This window comes from Bacillus rossius, chromosome 5, assembly GCF_032445375.1.
Source record: "Bacillus rossius redtenbacheri isolate Brsri chromosome 5, Brsri_v3, whole genome shotgun sequence".
In the NCBI taxonomy this organism is placed as follows: domain Eukaryota; kingdom Metazoa; phylum Arthropoda; class Insecta; order Phasmatodea; family Bacillidae; genus Bacillus; species Bacillus rossius.
In genome coordinates, this window is record NC_086333.1 from 27,063,917 (window position 1) to 27,089,193 (window position 25,277).

Sequence of the window (25,277 nt, forward strand, 5' to 3'; positions counted from 1 at the left end):
TCTATATTGTAACTAAAAACATCGACTTCTCACCTGCTCGCTGGCAATGGAGCGATGCCTTCCATTTCGTCACTTGAAACACGCACGAGGGAAAAACGTAAACTCACGAATGTATGAACGTGGCTGATCGTTAATTTCTGATACTGTATTTGTGTCACAACTTAGCCGAAATACTGGTACGAGACAAACTTCACAAGATAAAATGAGCGGAGTCTTGGTAACTGTTTTATACGTATTTTATAATTTCGGAAGTATTGTACAGTTGACACATATTTTTTAAACTAACAATTTATTCTGGGGATCGTAAATAATTAATTATTGGTATCAAGACATCAAGATTAACGTAAACTTGAAAATGTCACGGCAGCGAGAAAACTGGTGCGTATACCAATAAACTGGTATTAGAACTGGACAAAACTGGTACACGGGAGGTGGAGCTTATATTTTTTCCAGTAAGCTCGCGTCTATTGGCTAGCTGCTGATGGAACGTCACAAGTCTGGGCGGAGCGTTGAGCGAGTTATACTGCGCATGCGCAGCTCAGTGAACAAAGAGCGAGCAGGCACGCAGTAACAGCAGCTGATCGGGTACAATGACCTTTCTCCGCGCACGGCGCGGTAATGAATTACCGGTGCGACCTATATGGGGGGAATCTTAAATACCAAATTCAAGACCTCAAATTATGGGTGCGACCTATCTGCGATGGCGACCTGTATGCGAGTAAATACGGTACCTTAGATGTTGTGATGTATGTCTATGAAAGGAAGTGGATCAGAGTATGATCAGTGTATTTACAGGATTAATTGTAAACACAAATAGATAAATTTTAATGAATTTAGGAACTGGAAAAAAAAGGAGATGTTGTGATGTATGTCTATGAGAGAAAGTGGACAAATAAACAGTAGCCAAGATGGCCAGATGAAGCATGTGTTTTTGTCTTGAGTTGGTTCACCGATCCCTTCCAATCCAATATATAACAGTTGGCTGTTGCCTGGAAGCTGCCAGAGATGTTGTGAGGTCATGTTTCCCAGGCCAGGAGCAAACCAGACCTGTCCAGGTGTGAGGACGAGTCGGGACCTGCCATGCCAAGGGAGGGGTTATCACAGCGTGCCACTGGATAAACCAACCAAACTACACATGCAGTGTTAAGAACTAAAAAAATCATATTGCTTATAAATTTGTTACATTCTTTTACTGGTGGGGTCGCAGTTTGATGGATAATGTATAGGTGATAAGCAAAGGATCTGGAGTCCACCCCTAGACTCGGGGGTTGGCAGACCGTGGTTCACAAGCCGCATGGGGCTCTTTTCATAGGATATTATGACTACAACTCACTGCGCTGCCACAGCACAAACAAAAATGCGCAACAAGATCTCACAGCACAATCACAAAGCATATCCTCAACCTGCGTGCTCGCCTCCTTACCATCGCTCCGCCCCACCACCGCACTCGCCCAGGTGCTATATATATTCTAATTATTAATTGAAATAATTTAGGTTTTCTTGTTTTATCAATAGAGCTTTACTAACAACTACCAAAAATGTTTTTTTACATGTAGCTGTTCTTACCTAAGTAGCCTTAATTTGTAAGATTTTATGTTGAATTTGTGAATAACATATTTTCACATATTTTGAAAATATATTCTTTTTTTTTAGCCTCTTAAAATCCAATGTAGATACAGTCAAATGCCCTAACTTGGGACAGTTTTGCACTTCAAACTGTAATAAATACCCCTTTATAAAACAATAAAATAATTTTAAAAATACCCACATTCCGAAGGACCCTTAGGCTCTACATTCTCTAAATTGGAACATTTAATATTTCCTTTTAATATTAAAAACAAATAATAATGTTGATTGTCCCAAGTTAGGGCCATGGTACCTAACTTGAGACAGCCACGTTTTACCAGGTATTTTCATATTTAGAGCTTCTATATCGAACTTGGGACAGTGTTAGAGTTTTTAAAAAAGGTTAAGACTGAATTCCCAACAAAATAAATCTGAAAAAAAAAAAATTTATTTAAAATTTTTTTTACATAATTTCTTCTTTTTGCTTTTGATTAATTAACATCATCTGATTCACAAATAAACAGTGGAAATAAATTACATAATATGTACTGAGAAGAACAAAAGTAGGGAAAATATTAAATAACTTACACTCTAAGACTAAATTCACACGTTCAAACATTAATTTTGAAACTAGAGACATAATTGACCACACAAGCATAAACAAAAAATATCAACAAAGGCCTTTCAATCCAACAGGAATTTGTAACGCTGGCGACGAAGGTGGATTGGCTTAACAATCCTGTGGATTGCACTCGTGGGGACATCGTCCACATCATCAATTTCAGGGAAGTAGTAAATGTTTTCTTTGTAATTTCTCATAAAACGGATGGTGAAGATCGATCTATCGGATGCGGCACTGATAATCTTCCGCACGTAAACTTTAACGTTCTCTCGCTTTGTGCCCTTGTCATACACGTAATTCACAACTACAAAATCATCCACTTCAGGAATGTTCATTGCAGATGTGCCACTGGTCGAAGGCATATTGTCTTGGCCTGCTGGAGGGCCTACTTGGGCCTTGACCTTCTCTGGAGGAGCTGGCACAGAAATTGTAGTCGATGGAGGAGAATCACATCGCAAGTGTGTTTCTATGTCATCAGCCTCTTCCTCAGATTGTACTAATAAGGAAGCCAAGTCCATATTGTCATCAGTATCAACCACTGGAACTTCAAAACTGTCATCAGATGAGTTGCCATAATCATCAACTTGTTTCCTCTTCTACCTTTTAGGTTTGGGTGTAACTTGGTCAGGCTCCACCTCACTGTCATCACTGCCAAGTTGCTCAAGTTCCAGGTTCTTCTTGCTTTTTCTTCCCCTTTTCGTACCCGCCTTCTTGATCTTCTCTTTACTATTGTTCTCCAGCTGAGCAATGACTTCCTCGCAGGCCACACTTTTGCCAGGAATCACATCAATTTTTTTCCTCCTTGGATTAGTGACTGTCTCTTTATTCCTAGTTTCTTTTAGGAAAGCTGTGAATGTTCTCACCCATTCAGGACCATTTTCTTCATGATCTTCAAGTGCTGACTCCTTAGGCAGACGACCAAAAACACGGTTTACATCAAGTGGATACAGTCCACTAGCCCCAAACCCAGCTTTCATATTGTCTGAAATTGTGTCACTTATACTGTCCAAAGTCTGTTTCAGAATGACTGGGAAGTAGTCTTTGCGGATTGGCCCCTTCCTTTTCATTTTCCAATCATAAAGAACGTTCCTCCAGGAATTCTTAAGGGGACTGAAGAAGGCAAGATCCAAAGGCTGGCATAGGTGCGTGCTGTTGGGAGGAAGTAACACAAACTTTACATTGCTGTCCATGCAAAGTTGCAGCACTTTAATGGACACATGGCTGGCCAGGTTGTCCCCAATCACCACTTTTTGGCAATCCTCCAACTTTCTAAAGTAGGGCAAAACAATTGACTCAAACCAGTCCTCGAAGATGGTCGACTCAACCATCCTGAAGGTGAGTGATTATATCGGGTATTCGGTGGACCTCCCTGAATCCATGACCCATGAACACGTTGACTTTTGTACACAACATACTGTGGGAGACAAATGCCACTCACTGTTCCAGCAAACATCACACTAACATTAGACTTTGATGAATCTAGGATCCGATCTGGGTATTTGCATTTCCTTCTGACTATAACAGTCTCTTTACCCGGATCGTCTTGCATGCTAGTCTCATCGTAGTTAATGAGTGCTTCGGGGCAGGCATCTTTGAGGGTCTCGGCGAGCTCTGAAAAATAGGCTTTGATAAGTGTCGATGTCACAGCTGCCCGTGCACGTTTGATATTATGACTTAAACGGCCCTTTAGGGAATCCTTTTTTCGCCTCATAAAACATGTAAGCCATCGTGATCCTGGCCGGTTTTCAGTGAATCGAGGTTCTTCTATGCCTTTGGAATCCAAATATCTTTGAATTATATTTTTCAGATCAAACTTGGATAAAGGAAATCCCCAGTCAGCTGCTAATCCAAGACAATCAGCAATTATCTTTTCTTCTTGGTCAGAAAAAACAGGTGGACGGCCGACTTTTTGTTGGTGTTTTCCATTTAGGTATCTCTGTATGGATGACTTGGACACGCCAAACTGCTTCTCCGCTTCTCGCAAACTTTTTCCTTTACGTACTGCGTTTGCTGCTTTAGACAGTAAAACATCGCTGTATTGTTTATATGCCCTTGGCATGACGTATCACGGACCTATAACAAAAAGAACAAAAATTTCAATTTAATTTTTCTTGTAGAATAATTTGTGAAGCCCAACACTAAAGCTCTCAGATATTGTTGGGCATGACACAAATACTTAGTAAAAAAAAACTATAGGTTTATAATAACTGGTAAAGTTCCAGCTAAAGTTTGTGAATAAGTTTGTAAAGCATGACTGGTGATAAAATTGCTTAGAAATGTAAAAATGCATGAATAATACATGTTTTAAATGAAAATAAAACAATAATAATTGATGTTTCAAACTTGAGACAGTAATCCCTAACTTGGGACAGTGTCCCAAGTTAGGCGAGTATCGACTTTCTCATATTTAAGTCTTGCTAAATCCAACAGAGAAGGTGATAACAATAAAAATTGAACAGCATCCCCAACTAGAAACATGAGGAAACATTTCTCATATAACCTCAAAACCCCACGTCAAAATGTAAGAGCGCAGTAAACTTTAGTAATTCATTAAAATAACTTACCGATTTTCGTGGATTTTCAAAAATCGTCATACACAGCTCCTAACACATCCATACACTCTGAAATCAACATAAAACGGAATAACAAAACAAAACTGATAAGATAACTTGCCATAGAGGTAACAATAAATAGCCACAGTGCTACCAACTCCGTTTTTGTAAATACTCTAACCTTGTCCCAAGTTAGAGCAGCGTCCCAAGTTAGGGAATTTGACTGTACAAAGAAAATACATGTAGCGGCTCTGTAAAAATTGGTTTCTAGAACCAATTGATTTGAAGAACAGAGGGTTAACACCAGTGTCATATTTTTACACCAGCTGAGATTCACATGTATCCATGGTACTTTAGTGAAGACAGATATATGGCCCAACCCTTATTCGAAGATGACTCTAATGGTGAAAGTGAAAATGTTATACTTTTATTCTCAAAATTAAAGTTGCAATCCATACGCTGGGGCAACCCTTCTGCGGATAAATACAGTATTTGAAGAATAATTATATTTAACTACAAAATTCTTTTTAAAGATTTAAAATAATTCCTCACACATTTGAAAGAAGAAAACAAAGGTCAGTTACATGGAAGCAGAAGAAAGTTTCATGAAAACATATTAACTTTTACAATGGAGCAATTTACAAATAATAAGTAGAATATAAAATGTTTGCAGCAAATACAAAATTTCAATAAACTGTAGAAGCACTTGTGAACTGTAAAGTGGCAGTCTTGCACCATCTGCACAGTAGGATTCCTGTCGCAGCCAGTGTAGTTCCACTACTACAACACCACTCGATGCTTCTCAATCACAGATCTTGCTCTAGAACAAAATACATATATATGCAAATCTGATGTAAAACATTAATGCAAAGTTTTCATTACTACACAAATACATTCACACACACTTGTAAATACTAGACAGTACTACAAAAATTTATTAGCTAGATAGCTACAGTAGAATACCGGTACAACGTACCTCATTATAAAGTATATTTCACTTTAACGTATTTTTTTTAAGTCCCCGCCAAAAATCGTATCTTCACCATGCAAAATGGTTTCAGTTTAAAGTATCATATTTTCACTATAACGTATAAATTCTACTCGTAGCGTGGCATTACTACACCAAAATTTACTTAAACTGGTAAATAAATTTCCAGCTAAATGATTAATGTTGTAGAACAAACATACACAAATACCACCACAACGTATTATCTAACCTCTAAACCCTGAAAACAAAGTTACAAACAGTTGCGCGCACTACCATAGATTATACCATACGTAGTATGCGACGTGAGCAACACAACACCATTCGATACATCGAAACATGGAATTTTGAGAGTAGTATTAATTATTTAGACAATAGTGTTATGCTACGCTAATATACTGTTTGACGTCTGTGCCGGGATATTTTATTGTTATTGTTGAGTTTATTTTCAGGTTACGTTATTTAGACACCGCATTGTATTTGTGCTGCAAAATGAGATAAATGGAGATAAAAAGAAACGAAAGCAATTCACGCTTAAGGAAAAAGTGGAAATACTCAGAGAACTAGACAAAGGAAAAAAGCAAGTCGCAGTTGCGAAGACATAATATGAGATAGAACATTTAGTTCAACAGAGCATCATTCAAGCTCAAAAACAAACTGAAATAACACATTTTTTAAAAGTAACTAAACTTAAATTGACGTCGTCTGGCCGACGACCACCCCAGAGCCCGACCTGCACCCGCCAGTATACGCTCCCGCTAACGGAACACACCCCTGGCCATGGCCCACCCGAGTCAGGCGACCCGAACAGCAATCAAAGACAAAGCCGCGGAAACCTGAGTAGACAAGAGAAGAACCGTACCCATTCCTCCTAAAACATTAAATTAGGATTTTAGCGACAGTAAAATCTCTTCCAGACACACCCGTTTGGAGTCTAGCGTAATGAGGTCACGCCTGGCGCGAGAGAGGCCGAGCCTCCCTCAGACGCCATGCCAGTTCGGCAGTTCAGCGCAGCTCATGGACCGGGGCGGACCTACGTCCCACGGAGAGGCAACATCCTTTGTCTACATTGAAAGTAACGTCCGGTAAATATAGTCACTAATTAACCAAACCCCTTTTATTACTTAACCTCTCCGTGAGTACCCGGTCCCTTTTTACGGTCCAGGACCTAATCCGGCCGCATCAACTTAAGGACACCCCGCACCACACTTGGTCAGTGGGGCTGCTCTTCAGCATACGGCACGGACCGTCTCCCGCAACGTACAGAACTTTGTTTAAGGTCACGCGCACGGCGCTGACCACAAACCCGCAAGGGAACTTGGACAAACTTAATTGCGGTGCGTGTTTCACCACAGTGGGCACAACACCCGCGCCGAGACATTTGCATACGGGATTGGCCGTCTCCAATCGCCCGCCCCTTAATTCAGTGTATTTTTGTATCCCGTATTTTGTACTGCTAACTTACGTTACCCGAGTAACGAGTGCCACGTAACTTGTGCGCGCCCCCTTAATCCAGTGTATTTTTGTATCCCGTGTTTTGTATTGCTAACGTACGTTACCCGAATAACGAGTGCCACGTAACTTGTGCGCACCCCCTTAATTCAGTGTATTTTTGTATCCCGTATTTTGTATTGCTAACTTACGTTACCCGAGTAACGAGTGCCACGTAACCTGTACGCGCCCCCTTAATTCAGTGTATTTTGTGTCCCGCCTTTGTGTTACGAAATTACGTTACCTACGTACCCAGTGAGACGTCTGAGACATAACAGCATCCGAGGCCACGTAACGCGGAACACAAACAATAAGGCGCCACGGAATAACAAGTAAAAACCCCCCGGGGACCTCTGTAGAGTGTTGTATTGTGTACGACTCGCTCCTCTGAATAAAAGGTACGACACCACCACCTCAACTCCACGTCTCTTATTTAAAATCATCTCACGCAACACCGCCGCCGGCCCTAGTGGGCCACGCAGGGGCACATACATCCACGACCCCAAATTCACGACTAGAACCGAGCTAGTCTGGCGCCCACCCGGACAACACAGATCAAGAACCGCCTTTTCCCACTAGGAGCCACACCGGGACTCGAGCCCGAGACCCCAGACGACGGCAAAATTATACATACACACCAATGTTTAAAGTGAAGTCAGATGTTGGCTAAAAAATAATGTATCTTACAATATCGCTATTTTTGTATTTTTTAATTTTTTTTTTTCTCTTTGTAAAGATGATATGTATGTATGTTTCAGTACTAAGTACTTTCAGTACTAAGTACAAAAACTTGAGGTCCCTGTAAGTACTTAGTACTGAGATTCCACTGTATTAGCTTTGTTTTCTCAAACAAATTTTGCAATAAATTGTGAATGTGATTTTTCTCTTGTAAATTAACATGTATAGGATGATTCAAAAGTCCTTATACAAACTATTTAAAGGGTAGGGCTAGCATGCTGAAACAAGTCTTTTTAACAACTTTTTTTACGCTCATCAATGACTTGATGATCATGTAACACCGTAGGCTACATACTTTTCATTGCTCTTTGCTAACCTGTTCCTCCTAGCATTGCTGCCGAGTATGTGGCACAAAGATAATATTTTAACTACATCTTGATGTTGGGTAAGCCATTTTCCTGCACATTATCGGTGAGTTAAGTATCTTAAATATATGATTCTGTGTGTCAGTTGATTTGTATAATTGTGTGTGAAAATGATTAGTATGTGTTTGACCATTATCCTCCCATATACATAACCATTATCTTTCCATATGTATGCCCATTATCTTCCACTGTATCATTCTGTGTTTGAATGATTAATGTCTTAAGATTGATGAATGATCTTTCCTTTTTTGTTGGTATCAAATTTATACACAATGAAATACGAAATACATAATTTATTGTTCACTAGATCTTCACACAACCAACTGTAAGTAACTGTCTTGATCAAGTTTCAAGTCAAGTGAAAGTGTATATTGAATCTAGCAACAGAGACAATTCATGTGCTTGCAATATATAAAAATAAATTGAACTTTTAATAAATATTTTGTGTATATTAAATTAAATTGTGCCTTAGGCACCTTATAGCCAACTAATTACATAAGGAATTAAATATTAAATTCAAATTTAATGATTTTTTTTTAAAATTACAATTATTTGGATGCATTATGAAAAAATGATGAGAGTGAATTTTTATGATGCACGTGTAACCTGCAAAAAAATTGACTGGATGAAAACAGGAAACATACATATTATGCATAAGTAAGGTTATGTTATACTTCTTTAGGCACAATATAAAAAATTAACGACAGTGCATTTATACGATGCGTGCATAGCATGCAACAAATAACAGATAAAATTAAAAGTGGCTGCATGCAACAAATGACAGATAAAATGAAAAGTGGCCGCATACAAGAAAATTTTTTGTGCTTTTAAATCAAATACTTATTTTAGTGAATGATATTGATAGTGGTCCATAAAGTAAAAACATTTATTTATTGTGAATATTTGTGATAGAAGCAGCGATAATAAATTTTTCAAATTCATTTTTTAGTATATTTATATAAGATAGGTTACGTGTCCATTAGTATTATTTATTTGAATAAAAAATTATAGGTTATTACATTATTATTTAAATTCAGCATGTTTATTGAATTTAATAATTAATTTTATACACAGACTTATATTAATATTTAATAATGCATATTTAATTAAACTTTTTATTTTGATTAAATTTAAACTTTACCAAATGTATTTATATCACTCCAGTCATTTTTATTATAATATTTATATTAATAATTTGCATGCAGAATTTAAGGTAGTTTCTTATTATTTTTTATCCGGAGCATAAAAGCCATGAAGCATGGAATGGTGTACCCTCGAGGAAGGACAGTGGCGTACCCACAAGGAGGAGCAGAGGTGGACTTAAGTAGCGTTTCAGTCACTCACTGACTTACCATACACAGTAAATTAGAATAAACATTAAGAATATCAATTTATTTTCTTTATTAATTAAAATTTATTTCAATTATTTTACTAAATTAATTTATACACATGTTTATATTAATCATTATAGTATATATACTAAAATCAATTTTGAAAAGTAGGGGTGTGACTTTTAAGAGAAAAATTTATTTTTGTTAGGTAAAGTTATTCATAAAAACAAAACCCATTCATGGAAAGTAGGTTTATTTAAAAAGTAAAGTACCTATACAAAAGCACGCCAAACAATTTAAATAAATAAGTCATGCAACAAAAACCTTTCTTCAAATTTGAATAGAAAACATAATCTCTGACCCGAATGCGATCCTGTACTAAAGCAAAACTATCGGCATAGTACACACCATGTAAGAGTGCAGGCCATCAAATGTAGTTAACTCGGCACTCAACAGAGAGAGCGCGTGTTGCATGCAATCTGCGAGATACTGATATTCGACTAAGTGTGCGTGCTCTATAAGGGAAGCAACATAACCAAACACGAATGATGCCAACTAACACTGGCTACATTTTTAAAGGCGGTATACCATGGCGACGTAGATGAGCAGATAAAGGTTATAATGTTTAAAAACGTCTTTAATAGAAAATTTACACATCAGACAGCATCGTATTTCTGTTAATTAAATAAGTGGCAATGTCCGAATAAATATTAGATTTCTACTTTAAAATACATTGTTTTATACAAAAAAAATACCTACACAATGCGCTTGGAATCTAATAGCGGGACCAAAAACATAATGTGACGTTTACGGAAGAGGTTTTTTTAATCCAAATTTTGACACCCTAAAATATAGGTGTGATTATTATGTGCCTGCAACGATTATGCGATAAAACAGGGTAATCACATTTAGCCCGCAATTAATAATTATTTTGTCAATGTTTTGGCCCCAACAGTTGAGTACAAACAACTTTGTGCAAACTAACTATATCAAATATCCTGATTTTAAGTCATACAACTGCAAAATTCCTTCAGCTCCTACCACAAGTTATGATGTTCCTGTCGCATTTGTGAAGACAATTCCGGAAACATCTTTCACACGAGCGTTAAATCAGACGTGTTTTGTTTTATCATGCATAGATTAAATATACATAGAAGTCTTAAAAAAACAATGAATGTTTTATTTTTCAGTCTTTCTCAGACTATAACCATACAAAATTTTGTGAAACCATGGCTAGCCAACCTTGTTTGTATGTTTACAAATCCACTATTATTATGTTATGTTATGCGTATATTTGATGTCATCTGAGATTCCAGGTTGTCTTCAATTCAAGTAAATATAGCAATCAGCATTTGTGGATTTAGTTTCAATAAGTTTTAAATAAAATTTTTTTTTGTTCACTGCTCGAAACTTAATATGCGATATTAAAGAACCGTCATCACCCATTGCTTATTACGTGAGATAATTTTAGAATATTTCTGGGCAAATCATTGTTATAAATTATTGCTATAAAAACAAATAAAAACAAACATTTCAACAAATATTGATTTTGAAACTTTCAGGTTCCAGAGTTTCCATTCAGTAACTGTGAACCAGCATTGATTCTAAATGTAATATAGTATAATTGAGCATCATGGAGCATGAACACGTGTAAAACACAGGGCGTACCGTGCATTGCGGTCGACACGGAAGTACTCGGTGGCAAGGTGCTGGTCGTTCAACATTTCCAGGAACTGCTGGTCGTGCGTGATGATGATCAGCTGGAACTTGCGCCTCACACCGCGCGTCTTCACGATGCTGCAACACATCAGAGGCCCCTGCACTGCCGTACACCGGGCGCCTGGTTCGCACTCGGAGGAAACATACGCTCTGACCTTTACATTCAGTAAACCTGCCACTTGTAGCCATGCCTAAGGTTCATCACATGTTTTACATCATGTCATTAGAAAGAGAGTTAGTATGACAATTCTTACTCAAATTAATGCAAAAAATAGTGGCAGTCGATGGACGTGTTACGTGCCTGCCCGTGTTCGGAAGTTACAGTAATGTCTTACAATCATGATCAGTTTGTGATAAACTCCTCCAGCAATGCCTGTCAGGAAAACCATGACCACGATGCTTTAACATTTTAACTTGTATCAAACATGGCAATGAATAAAAGAAAGACTTTGCCTACGAAAATGTTAAAAAAAGAAAAAAAGAAAAAGCTACCACAATGTCTATGCCAGTGGTAACCAAATAAAAAATTAAAAAATTAGTAAAATAATAGATCTGGCAAAAGTTTTGTGATACAAAGTTGATTATCTTAGAAGTGAGAGAAAACCAAGTACTGAAGACACTAAAGAATGATTCCTTGAAAGAAATTTCAGAAATAAGATCCTACTAAACGAGGTTTTAATACTTAAAATGAACAGTTGTTAAGTTTCGGTCTAAAATACAATACCTAAGCTTCTTTTCATGGTTCTGGAATAAAATTTTGATAGGATTCACAACACATTTTTTTTGACGAATGACTGCCTTATCAGTCTCTTCTATGGGAAATTACACCATGAATGCACAAACAAATAACAAACAAGCATTCACTATGAACAAAATAGCTTGAGAGGTTCTGTTGTGATACCTGTTTTTTCACGTAAATATAAATGGCCTAACGTTAATCTAGTGATTAATTGCTGAAGAAATAAAATTTTTCTGAAATAGATTTAATGTCACCTTTCTTTAAATATTATAAATATAACACTTTACTCTAATTTTTAATTTTGACACACTTGTAAGGAAACAAGTCAATATAGGTATTGGTATAGGTAATGATCACAACAGAACAATCAAAACTTATAATTGCTAACAGAATGAAAATCTTAACATTGGTTAAATTCCTGTAAACTCATCAAAATCAAACGAAAGTTAAAAGTTAAAAGTTTCACACTCACTCTGCGAGAGCATGCACAAAGTTGTTGATGTTTTCCCTGTCCAGGTTGGCAGTTGGTTCATCCAGGGCCAGGAACGCACACTTGGTGCTGAATGTCTCGGCCAGTGCTATGCGAATGATCAAGGAGGCCAAAACCTGCACATGGTCAAAAGAAGCTACAGTAAACCTGTAGAACAGTAGAACTTTAACTCACCATAACGGTAAAATATGAGTTTTGAATCGCAGAGTCATGTACAGAAAATAGAAACTACGTCCAAGCTCAACATCACTTACAGTATTATCCAGCATTATTGACTGGAATTTAATAAAATATTAATGATGCTTCTCATTCTACATGACAGGTCATCTTAAGTGTAAAATACACAAAAACATGCAGTAATACAAAATAATGAAATAAATAAAACAAGAAAAACTCTATTAAAATTGATGGACCTAGCTTTCAGCGATGCTGGGTGAGCTCACATCATTTCCTTGTATGCTTAAATAACTCAATTAAAAGATTGAACATAAATTTGCAGAATTAAAAGCATAATTCACATTTACACATAAAGAAATGTAAGTATGGTGCATACTTAGACCAGCTAAAATAATAATATATAATCTATTTGTTAAAATATTTAATTCTGGAAAAAATATGTTTTTATGCAGCTCACTTAACCAACCTTTGACTTAAAAGTTATTATTTGCTTTATATTCTATAAGCTACTACTGTACTGTAATTATTGTTTCTGGAAATTTTTGCACAAAGTAGGATAGCGTGAAAGGAAAACCGCAAAATACCATGAAATTAGACTTACTTCAATAGAAAAAAAATTGTTTTAAAAACAGCTTTATTCGCAAAATAGTCACGAAAAGAGCTCATATTTACATTTTAAACTACAGTTGATGACCAAATAAACTATGTATATACTAGTTCAGCAAAATTGCAAAACATATTTTTTGCCAATTTCCTCTGGAATAAAAAAATTGTTTGTTTATTTTTGAGTTAACCATCTGTATTGCCATAGATAAAAGCAGCAAGAAAGCTTCTACTGAATTGCACGTTAATAGATTGGTTTATACACCAATGTAACTATCGCATTCACTTCTTTTAATAGCCATCCCAAAGGATTGCTCACGTGTGGCATGCACGACAAAATCAATCAAATTAAAAGTTTTGTTTTCAAGTTTTAAAATGTAAAAAAATAGTCAACATTTCAATAGTCTACATAATCTATTCTACTACTGTTTCATGGGACAGTAGTAATATATACTTGAATGCTTGTTATGTATTAAAATGGACAGTATGGTTCATATTTTTGATAGCACAGTCCCATTAATGTTCCTAAACTGGGTATTTATATTGAACTAATGACTTAACCTCAACAATCAATATTACTTTAAGACAAACTCAAGATGTATAGCATTCCAAATATTCATAAGCAATTAAATTATGAATATTTCAAAATCAAATACGAATTAAAAAATAAACACTATGTGCATTTGAAAATTCAAATACTAACTCAGACTAATATTTTAAAGATGTACTCATTTCTCTCACAGATACATGCAAAATGTGTGCATTTTCGCTGTGCCAAATGGAAACCACACATGCTGTTGAGCTTCAAACACATAAAAATACTAAAAACTAGATTGAATTAATGCAGTAACAATTAATATCTGATATATAAATTAATTAATTTGCCACACTTTGTAGAGCGTGTGGACCCCCCCTCCCCCCTCCCAAGAATATTTACGACCCATCCAATTCCTCTACTTCCAAACAAGACCAAGTAGAAGACTGCTATTTTTTATATCATTGTTTCCCTTTCCTCCATTGTATTATATTTGTTTTACCCATCCCTTTGCTACGGAGATAAAAGAGGCAGCAAGCTATTTGTCAGTTCCCTCTATAAAAACTAGCACCTGTCATCCTAAGTACCACCCATGGGGCTGGAAGAATATTAAATTGCTCTCATAAACACCGGCGATGGCTGTAGTTTTGTCACAGTATGCTCATTTGAAAGCATGAGAAATCTTATTCAAAAACAATAATGATTGGGCACACTTGCGTCATGAACACCTGTCAACATAGACACCAGGGGTGAATATTCCATGGAACCAAGGGAACCATTGGTTCCCTACTGCTGACAAATAAATAAAATAAATATATTACTACTTGTCTACTATCGTAAATAATTCAACTTGTATTTTTTGAACAGCTCACACTAATAACACTCTGTGTAGGCGCGTTCGCGCGTTGAACCTCTTCAGCTATCGCTTTCTCTCTCTCACGCCTCTCTTTCTCTCTCTGCCTTCCTCACAAACCCCCCCCCCCCCCCCCCCCCGCCACAGGGTGCTACCATTGCTTTCTGCGCCTTCATTGGTGGCTGACTCCTTATCGGATCTCTCCGCCTTCGCCTTCGGGTGTTTCTGTGAGCACTCGGCTTCAGCTGCCGACCTGGGGAACCAAGCCAGAAGGCTGGTTCCATCGCGTGCCGCGTGGCGTATTCTCTAGAGAAATTGTGTGCTTCGCGTTGCGTAAAATAACTCGCCTGACAGTCTGAAAGCAGATTTACTGCGGTAAGAATACGTACTTTATAATACTTCATTACGTCCCAAGTTTTTGGTGAAGAGTTTCGTCAAATTCAAAAGTGGCCACATAGCTACAGCATTGTTGAACTCGCTCATTGCGGTAGGCTTGGCCAAGGGAACCAACAGTCTATTCTGCGGGCCCTGGCCATGGAGGGAACTTCAAGGGGAGTGCGGAGGGACGAAGCTGTCGCAGGGTGCAGTTCAGGAGGGGAGGGAGCGGCAGGAAACAGACGCGCTTGTGACTGCGTGGTAGAAAATTTACTTGTTTCATCTTTTGGTGCTAAAAGTTTCGAACAAAAACGAGTTTTAATTTTGCAAGGTAGACCCACGCCAGACATGTCGTGTATGGTAACAAATGCTAAATCAAGCGGTGTGCAGTGCACAAGACACTTCAAATCTAATTTTTACAGTTCGCACAAATGGCTTACTGCTTGTAAACAAACTTTAAAACTGTACTGTTGGCCTTGTTTAATGTTTACTAATGAGAAAGTAGTTTGGAATAAGAGCGGTTTTAGTGACATGAACAATTTTCATGAAGCAGCTCACAGACATGAACTCTCACAGACACATTTATCAGCCGTCTGTAAAATATAGATGTTTGGATTCAGTTGCGTTGATCTGGATCTAATGAACAACTCCGCACTGATGTCAAAAAACACAATGAGACTGTGGACCGAAACAGAGAAGTTTTGAAACGTTTGATTGATGTCACTATGTTTCTCGGGCGACAAGAGCTTGCGTTCCGAGGTAACGATGAAAAAGAATGTTCCTCAAACCGCGGTAATTACATAGAATTAGTGAAATTGTTAAGCAGTTACGACTCAGTATTAGCCTCACATTTGGAAACTTCTAAGGTTTTCACAGGTTTGTCTAGTAACATACAAAATTATATAATAGAAAGTATTGCAGAAGCGATTGTAACAGAAATTAAAACACAAGTTAGTCAGACTCTTTTCATAGCACTAATCCTTGACGAAACGACTGATGTTGCCAACATGTAGCAGCTTGCATCTGTACTGCGGTATGTAACGAACGAGGGTAACATCGAAGAGAGATTCCTCTGTTTTACAAACGTTAGTTCTAACAGATCAGCAAAAGCACTGGCAGAGCACATTTTTAAGTTAGTAGATGAGTATAACTGTGGCGAAAAATTGGTATCTCAAACATACAATGGAGCTGCTGTTATGGCTGGTCATCTGAATGGGCTACAAAAATTAGTGAGAGAAAAATATGATAGTTATATATTCATACATTGTTGTGCGCATAGACTCAATATTGTGCTTTCGCAATCACTCAACAACATTACTGAATGTAAGACATTTTTCAAAACATTAAGTGGGTTTGCCTTATTATTCTCTCATTCTACCAAATTAACACAGGTTCCCAAAGTATGTCCTACAAGGTGGAATTATAATTCCCGCTTAGTTCATACGATTTTTGAAAACAAATCAGATTTGATAAGCCTTTTCGAAAACATAACCGAAAGTCCTGATGAATAGGATAATGAAACCTACATTACTGCATGTGGCTTCCCAGCTGCATTCAAAGAATTCAATTTTAATTTTATGTTACATGTGTTTTCTGATTTATTTTCCATCACAGATGCATTGTATCAAATTATTCAAGCAAAAACTTTCGACATTAGCTATTGTCTTCAAAAACTGAAAGAAACAGAATAATTAATTTCTGAGAAGAGAAACACATTCAGTTCAACAATTTGGTCTGTCTTCAAAGATTACCCTCCCACTAAGAAACGGCGTACATTTGAGGAAAATGATCCAGAAGCTAGCTACAGAAAACTGTATTTTGAAATTATTGATAATATTCTAGAACAGCTTGTTACATGATTCAGCTAACTATAAAATTTGAAGTTCCTGGGTCTAATGGATCCAAATAAAAATGAGGAAAAGGCAAAAATATTTGCCTCTTTAAAATCTTCTTATGGTAACTACTTCGATTTACCTCGTTTTAGGAGTGAATTAATTGCAAAATTCAGTTTAGCAGAGTTTAAATCAAAATCAATTTATGAGATACTGCAGGTATTGAAATAGTCGGGTTTAAGTATTGACGGTTTTCCTGAGCTGTATAAATTGTGTTCGTTAGTAGCTACAATTCCAGCAACAAGTGCATCTGTCGAGCGCTCGTTTTCCTTACTGAAACCAATTAAGACCTACATCAGAAACAAGAAAGACTGTCAAATCTTGGACTCATTTCAATTGAACAGAAATTATTGCTCTCCCTGAAACAAAGTAAAACTTTCTACAGTGATGTAATTGACAATTTTGTTCGCAATACATGACTAGACTTGGTTTACAAATAACTAAGTAGCAGCCCACCTCAGCAAATCCCCGGATGTGAATATTACCGGACAATATTGCTGGTCAGCAAGTTAACTCAAGATCTCCTGTATTCCCCGCTCTGGCATTCCAGTGCTGCTCCACCCCACCTCATTCACCTGCATCAGTTCTCAAGCGCCGCCCAAATCTCTCCACTCCACCAATAATGTGTACAAGCTGACAGGATGGTGAGTAGGAAATTTCCTAAATTACAGAGCTTTCTTCTATATTTTAGTTTCAAAATTGTTATGTATACACAGATTTGTTAACATTTTGGCAGTATATATATTGAGATTTTTTAAGACTGACTCGTATGTATTCATTGCTTAGGCGAAATAGCCTAACAAAACGACCATACATGCTAATGCTTGAAAGTGAGAGTTAAGATTATTAAATTCTGTGTGACTTTAACATGTATTTCATTGACTACCAAAATCATAATTTCGTGAATTTTGATATATGCTGGTGATGTGTTTCCGAGTGTATCTTTCACCGTTTCACTGATTAAAAAATCTTGCTTCATGTAATGACGATTGCTCAAGTTTTAGTCATACCAGCTTTTTAATTTTCTTATAATAGGTATAGGAAATGTTAACTTAACATTTTGTAGAGGAAGTTTTAGGCCTAGCTTTCATTGACACTTAAAATTGTTTTGCTGCGGAAGCCGTTTTATTAGTCGATTAGTCGAGGCAAAAAAAAAAAAATAATGAAAAACATACTAATAGACCCCTTAATCGGTGGTGAACGGGAGGGTTTTTAGCAATTATATATAAAAAAAATCGTACAAAAGAGATACGTTAAACAGCTTTTATAGAAGTTAAGTCCAAAGCGAGTTGTTCATAATGAGCAAGCCAATCATTCTAATAAATAAAAAAATAAATAAATAAATAATAATAAAAAAAATTAAAGATCATAAAATTTCCTACAAAAGAGATACGTTAAACCGCTTAAATAGCACCAATTTGCACATTCAAAATCAAATTTTACTTAGTTCCCCCACTTTGAAATTCACCCTTTGCCACTGATAGACACATTAATTGTGAGGGTGCCATATGGCCTCACGTAATTGCACACACATGCCCACACACACTTGTTCCCTACTGGCTAGTTCGTTTTTAGATTTTCCTCTCTGCTCCTCCTAGCAGTGCAGCAGACATGTTACTTGCCGACGCTGCGACCGGTCGGGCGGTAGACACTGCTCACGTACAATAATGGCGCTGTTCACGGAGCTTCGTTGGGACGACATATTTTGAATAAACAATTTATACTTATTCTGGAGTTATACTTATTAAAAACCAACAAAAGTTAATTATTTATGCACATATTCAACCACACAGTACAACAGTACTTTTTTTAACCAAAAATTCGCAAATGGCTCACAGTTCATTTTTACACTAAACATCGGCATTAAATATGCGACCCATATGCAGGTGAATACGTATGAGAAAGCCTGCAATGAAAACATGTCCTGCACGCAACGACTGCCCACTGCTTGCTGCCTCCTACCTTCTGGCCGCCGCTGCAGCGACCCCTCATGTTCATCTCCACTCCGGACTTCACCTGCACCACCTTGTACGTGTAGCTGCGTCGCTTCATGGTGCCTTCTTCACAAACCACACTTTACACTTGCATGCAGCCAACATTTTTTTTAAAAGCAAATTCAGACACTTAAAATAGTTGAGTTCATCTTCATCATCATTAAAAACAAAAACACATTTCATGTTAAGTTTATATAAAACTAAATAATGATCAACTGCTTCCACAATTTGTGGTAACACACTTAAAATAAGCACATAAAAAATACCACATACCGTACTATATTGATGAGCGTTAACTTAGTTAAACAAAAACTGCAACTTAAAACTAAGTTCAAGAAAATGTTATAAATAAAACAAAGTTAAGCTAAACATTTTTTTTCTTCTAAAAAGCAATGTTTAGAGACAAGATTTTATAATTCTAAATTTTGACAAATTTCATTACTATCATTTTTATTTTTAAAGTATGATAATTAAAATATTAAACTACTCAAATATAAAAACAAGAAATTGTGGTATTGGAACTACTATACATACATACTTTTTTTAAGGAGAGGGGAAAAAAGTATTTTATTTATTGTGTGGTTAAGTTTATTTCTGGCACCGGCATATTTTAAAATTTAATTTTAGAATTTGTAACAGTATTATTATTTCAATACTACTAATATGATTAACATAATCATAATACAATATTAAAAATTCAAAATAATCATACTCAATACATTTCCCATTTCCCTGTTAAGTTTCTCTGTAGGTCTTTAGCCATGGCTATAGTGTCAGCTATAGACCATCTTGTTTACTTCACTTTGAAAATATTATAAAAATACACTAAATAAATTATTTAACTAAGCACATAATATTTCAGGTTTTTATTTAAATGCCTATACTAAAGATTTATAAAATATATATTTTATGTTTTAATAGAAGGATGAGGTAATTGAGGTGAATTTAGATGCAATGTGTGTTTTACACATTTCATTCATTTCAGTGTTTGGCATTTTATTGACTTCAATTTCCCCTTTTTTTTTTAGGTTATATCGCTTTTCAGCAGTGCTGAATCTCGGCTCGATTCAAAAACTTGCAGTACATATGTGCCTATGGAGTAGTGGTAACGCACTGAATTCACATTTCAGAGGATCCATGTTCAATCACTCCAGGCAAATGCTGGGGTGGTGCCTTGCAGCAGGCCTCGGCACAGTCCTACAACTGTGACAAGTCACAGTCGTGCCGACTAAGATGACAATCGTTCCTTGCACATACACATATTCCATCGGAGGTTGCAGGAAGTAAGGTGTAAGGTTTTGTCTATAATTGTTTATTTACTCAAAACTGTTTATAGCTGTTTTCAAATAAAATAGTTTAAAATGAAGTTTAAAATTTATTCTTCTCCTCATGGAAACACATGTATGTCACATGATTCTATAATGTACCAGAAAATAATAACACTCAATTTTTCTGACAGCTTCTCAAAGTCCTGTGCTTTCATGAAATAACGTCCCCTGTGACTGTCGTCTAGGCACCAAAGAGAAGGGAACCCCAAGTCCCAGTGGACTAACAGGCCACCCGGGCCTGCACCGCATGTCTGGGCCCTAAATTACTAATAAAAATTTCAAACGAGATGAAAAAAAAAAAAAGGTTAAACTTACTGAGCACGGCCCTGACCCCATACATGAAACTGTCCACCTCTATTTACTCATAAAAATGATTTTCCTGAGCCGCCTTAACGGCGGTACCTATTGGCACAGCACTCAAAAAACGACTGATGAGGCCACGCAGGGAGGAGGCAGCCATGTTACTTCACTGACCAATCACAATGCACCTCTTACATCTAAGGACACAATAACATACAAAATACAATAACCTCGCATCGAGGTATTTCTGCAAAAAAAAACAAACAAACAAACAAAAAAATATCAGCTTTTTCTGATTGGTTGGCATAAAACCTGATAATTTTACCACCTCCAATGGGAGCAAACATCATAAGAACACACAGAGAAAGTGACAGAATGTATTTGCAACTGAAAAAATGTCTAGAAAATTGGCGCTGTCGTGTAGCACACCTGTCCATCATTCTTCCTTTTCCTAAACAATACACAATGTTTTAAAACCATGCTTATAGCTTTTAAATAAACACAAATGTAATATACAGGCACAAAAATATTGAAAGTAAACCAAATATTGAGAAATATATTTAAAAAAACACTAACTAACCCAGCAAACAATGTGAAAACCAGTAAAAATATAGCTAAATATCAGAAATTGTAACAAAATATTAACAACAGTAAAATACATATACAAAAACTAGGTTGCCATGACCTTGAACTATATAATCAGCTGATAAATTAAACTGACTTACTGAAAAACTTAATCTCTGAAAAATATCATGAAAATATAGGAAGGGCAGTGGCTTGCAATGCCACACAATATCTCAGGGCTGTGTCATTAGTTAGCCTCTCTTAACAGACTCCATGTTAACTAGACATTAAGCAAAAATAATAGTAATTTTTATTTATACTAATTTATATAAATATAAAACAATAACAGCAAAAAAACCTAAGAATTGTTGTAAATATGTTTGCACCAGAATATTTAAAATGGCATTAGAATTAAGAGATCAAATATAATAAATGAGTACAACTAAATTCAAAAGTGGAAATGCTACACTCACTTTTAGCATCAGAGCCAGTCTTAATCTCTATGTAGTCTATGTCAGAGCCACAGTATATCTGCCGCCACAAGTTACGTATGATGGTATTGATTATCTTCATGCGCTCAGAGTGGAAGTGTGTGACCGCCCATTCCATAGCCTGAGAATAGCTTTGCAAGTCTTCTTTGGCAAGATGCTTAACCTGTGAGAAAAAAAAAATCTCAAACTGTTAGTCATCCCAACCCCTTTTTGTTCTTCACCTGATGCTCAAATGCAATATTCTGTTTATTGCTCTCTTACACTCCACTTATTTTCCTCCTCTCCCTTTCCGTACTCATCTTTCTCCACATCTAGATAAATTTATTTCTTCCTCTCTCTATCATTCTTTAGGTATCTCACTCCTCAATCATTATGGTATAGAAACAAGATTTCATGGTTTTATTTATAGTCCAATTTCATATTTAAAACAGAAAAATTTTGGTGCTAAAAAATAGTGCAATGCTGCATTTTTGCAATAATATAATTTGTAATATATTGGTCTAAAATAAGTAACAAAAAAAAAGTTGGCTTAATATATTGGAAAATATGTATGAGGAAGCCTGCAATGAAAATATTCTGAAAACATTTCCTGCGCGTAATGACTGCACACTGATGGGAGAAGCGGCTTCTTCTATATTCAGAACAATAAAATAAATTGTCAAGTATTTGTGGTTTAAAAGTGATTCAATAAGAGATGTAAAATAATGGAAATTAAGTTAATTTTTCTGATCTACAAATTTTAAAGGTTGAATTTGCTTAATTCCATTATATAACTTGCATTTTGGTGTTAGGTGCTTTTTGGTGTTATTTCAGTTTCATCACAATTCACCATATAATCTTGTCCTTGACTATTAGAGGACTTTTGTGACTCGGTGGACATTCTGTGTTGCTGGTGGCTTAGTCCAGCCAGGTGACATACTTCCTACAGCATCGACTGTAACTCCCAGGCGCCACCCTTTACACACCAGAGTTCCCAAGAGTTCTCAGCCACCTGCAGTGCAACCAACTGTGCACCCACCCACCTCGACTGCCCTCCTATAGAGAAGGAAGCAATCTCTTTGAAAGTTGACTCGCCCTCCGAGAAGGGACACAACGTCCTATCATCCTCACCCCCCTCCCCTCCGACTCACTCCATGTTGCAGCCCACGGCTCGCAGACCGAATACTGACAGTTGAGCCAACAACAGGGGTCAATGTAGGCTGAGCAGCACACAATCACTAACATTCCAGTGTTTTTAGTACAAGGTGCAAAAAATAAACTATTCATTGATATAAAACTAAAAATTCTAAAATAAAATGCTCTGGCATTTATTAGGTCATATACCAAATTGTAAAGAAAAATGCTTATTTACAGTATAAAAACCATAGAAAAATTCCACAGGACACAGAGAAATGTAAAACAAGAGAAATTCATAATGTATTAACACATAAGAATATTATAAAAAGTTAACGAAAATTTGAAAGCTGTGATGTGGGAAGTCTTTGCCACACATAATTGTACAGTTAAGTACAGAAACCGCTTCACTTACCTTTATAGTAAATGATGTTTCATTGAACTTATCATCAGCATTCTTAAAAATTGGTGTGTTAAGCTCTTTCTGTAAACTTCCCATAATTTCCTTCAGCTCTTTAAGCTGACCTGTACACTGGGCTTTCTGAAAGTGAAACCATATCACATTTAAGTATTCACTCAAAAGTATTCAATATTGCCTACACAATCTTGCAGAAAAAAATAGACAGTGAATACGAGACATAGGAGAAAACTAGAGGTGAAAGGAATAAAGTCTAGAAAAAGTGTTGTGGCAGTAGCCTGTGCTCCGCCTCGTCACTCTACCTGATGCCTGAGGGGAACAAGTGAATCTTTTAGTTCCAGAAGGTAAAACAATGATTTTGTCTAGGCGTTGGTTTCTCTGTTTTTATTTTACTTTTGGTTATTTGTTATTTGTCATAATATAGAGTTACAATTTGTGATTCAATTAACAGAAAGCATAAACAACCTGGGATTGAGATTACATTAATACAAGAATGGGTTTCTAGAATGGGCCGGCCCTTATTAGTGATTTAGCATAGGTAAGTAGATTTAACAATTTTTGATTAAAGTAAACACATTAATTACTGTAGTGATGTTCCTGCTTTCAGGTCGAAAAGATGTCGTGGCTGGATGCTAGTCCGAAAAAGGTTATAAAAAAATTGCAAGGCTGGCGTTTAGGAAATTGTTAGTTGAAGTGGGGCAGCTGACGAGACATCAAGAGGCCCTGGGCCATTCGTCCCGTGTAGATGGATCTGGTCCTTGGCAAAGCACCGGGTCCGGTGTTCGGTGCCTAGCACTGGTACTCTGGCACGAGTACTAGGGTACTTGAATACTGGGGCCCCTGATCCCTGTCTGTGAACAGATCCAAACACAAATTTTTAGGACTGAATCACAGACAGAAGGTGAAATAGGCAGAAAATGCCTCCTAATTACGATGACTGGTGGGGGAAGGGTGGTGCTAAAAACTCACCAAACAGGGTGATGTCTTCCAGGGCCTGCCCGCTGATTGACCAGGCGAGCGCGACGTGGATGATCCATGATTCTCAAAGAAAATATATTATCTACGATGTCTTCTACATTACTACTTTAGCTATATTTATGTGGACTGACTAACGCCTAAACAGTACTATGTTGGGAAACATCCCTTGGCTAATCTGATCACATCTTCAGAGAAACGGCGAGGCGTCCTGATGACGTTCGTTCTATGCAGTCAGTCCTGAATCGCGGCGCGCAGTGCAGTAAGTTAGAGACGGCCGAGACTCGTAATTAAAAGCATCGTTAACGGAAGAAAGGGGGGTGGCTTCGGCTCTCGAACCGAAAGGTTCCGAACATTACCGAGGCGCTTGTCGAGGAAAGGCAGACTTCGATACCTCAAAGTTGTTGATACTGCCCGATGTCAGCGTGACCAACTGAGGTGTGGCTGAACTGAGTAGAGGTCGAATCGCGCGGGTCAGCTGGTAGAAGCATTGAGGCTTATGGGGAGGACTGAGGCAGCTCTCTGGTGGACTGTGAAGTCACCACAGTACTGGTTACTGCGGGAGGCGCCAGAGGGCAGGCGCTCTGCGGGCGTTCAAACTCTCAGGGGAAGAGATTCGCAAAACTGCCGCTAGGTGGCATAAGTATGTAATTCATGTACTATGGCCGTGGCCTTGGGGAGAGGTGGCGCCTGGCCGGGGTTACCGGCCGGTCAAAGACTCGGGGCGGTGTTCCCAGGTAAACCTGGAGAAGGGGGAGGGGTTAAAACTGCAATGCCAGAGGGAAAGCTGGTCTACAAGACACGTAGACATGACTATACTTTGGCGAAGATGATTCGCGATCGTGTCAAGGAGTACGGCCGTCAGGCGAGCTCTAGGGATTGTTCAGTCTTGGGAGTTCACAGGCCTTAGCAGTTCTCGTCACGAATCGGGGACGAATTACAGGAGACGTCCGTGCACCAAGGCGAGATTAATGGGATCGTCCTGCTGGCTCATTGAAATGGTAAAGGTTGGGAAAATTAGGGGAGACGAGTCTGACAAAGGTTGGATGGGAGTGTACAGG

The 25,277-nt window shown here is 37.3% G+C and overlaps 1 protein-coding gene across 1 annotated transcript in view; it reads right to left on the reverse strand.

Annotated features, from left to right (window-relative positions):
- Positions 1-1,388: 1,388 nt before the first annotated feature.
- LOC134531661 (DNA repair protein RAD50-like) overlaps positions 1,389-25,277 on the reverse strand; it is a 280,275-nt gene continuing 256,386 nt past the window's right edge. The window contains exons 24-29 of the mRNA XM_063367439.1: positions 23,239-23,364; positions 21,693-21,873; positions 18,996-19,090; positions 12,581-12,714; positions 11,319-11,447; positions 1,389-5,560 (exon numbers count right to left, since the gene is read on the reverse strand). Of these exons, the coding sequence (XP_063223509.1) occupies positions 5,521-5,560; positions 11,319-11,447; positions 12,581-12,714; positions 18,996-19,090; positions 21,693-21,873; positions 23,239-23,364 (705 nt within the window). The 3' untranslated portion in view covers positions 1,389-5,520. The remainder of the gene's footprint in view (positions 5,561-11,318; positions 11,448-12,580; positions 12,715-18,995; positions 19,091-21,692; positions 21,874-23,238; positions 23,365-25,277) is intronic.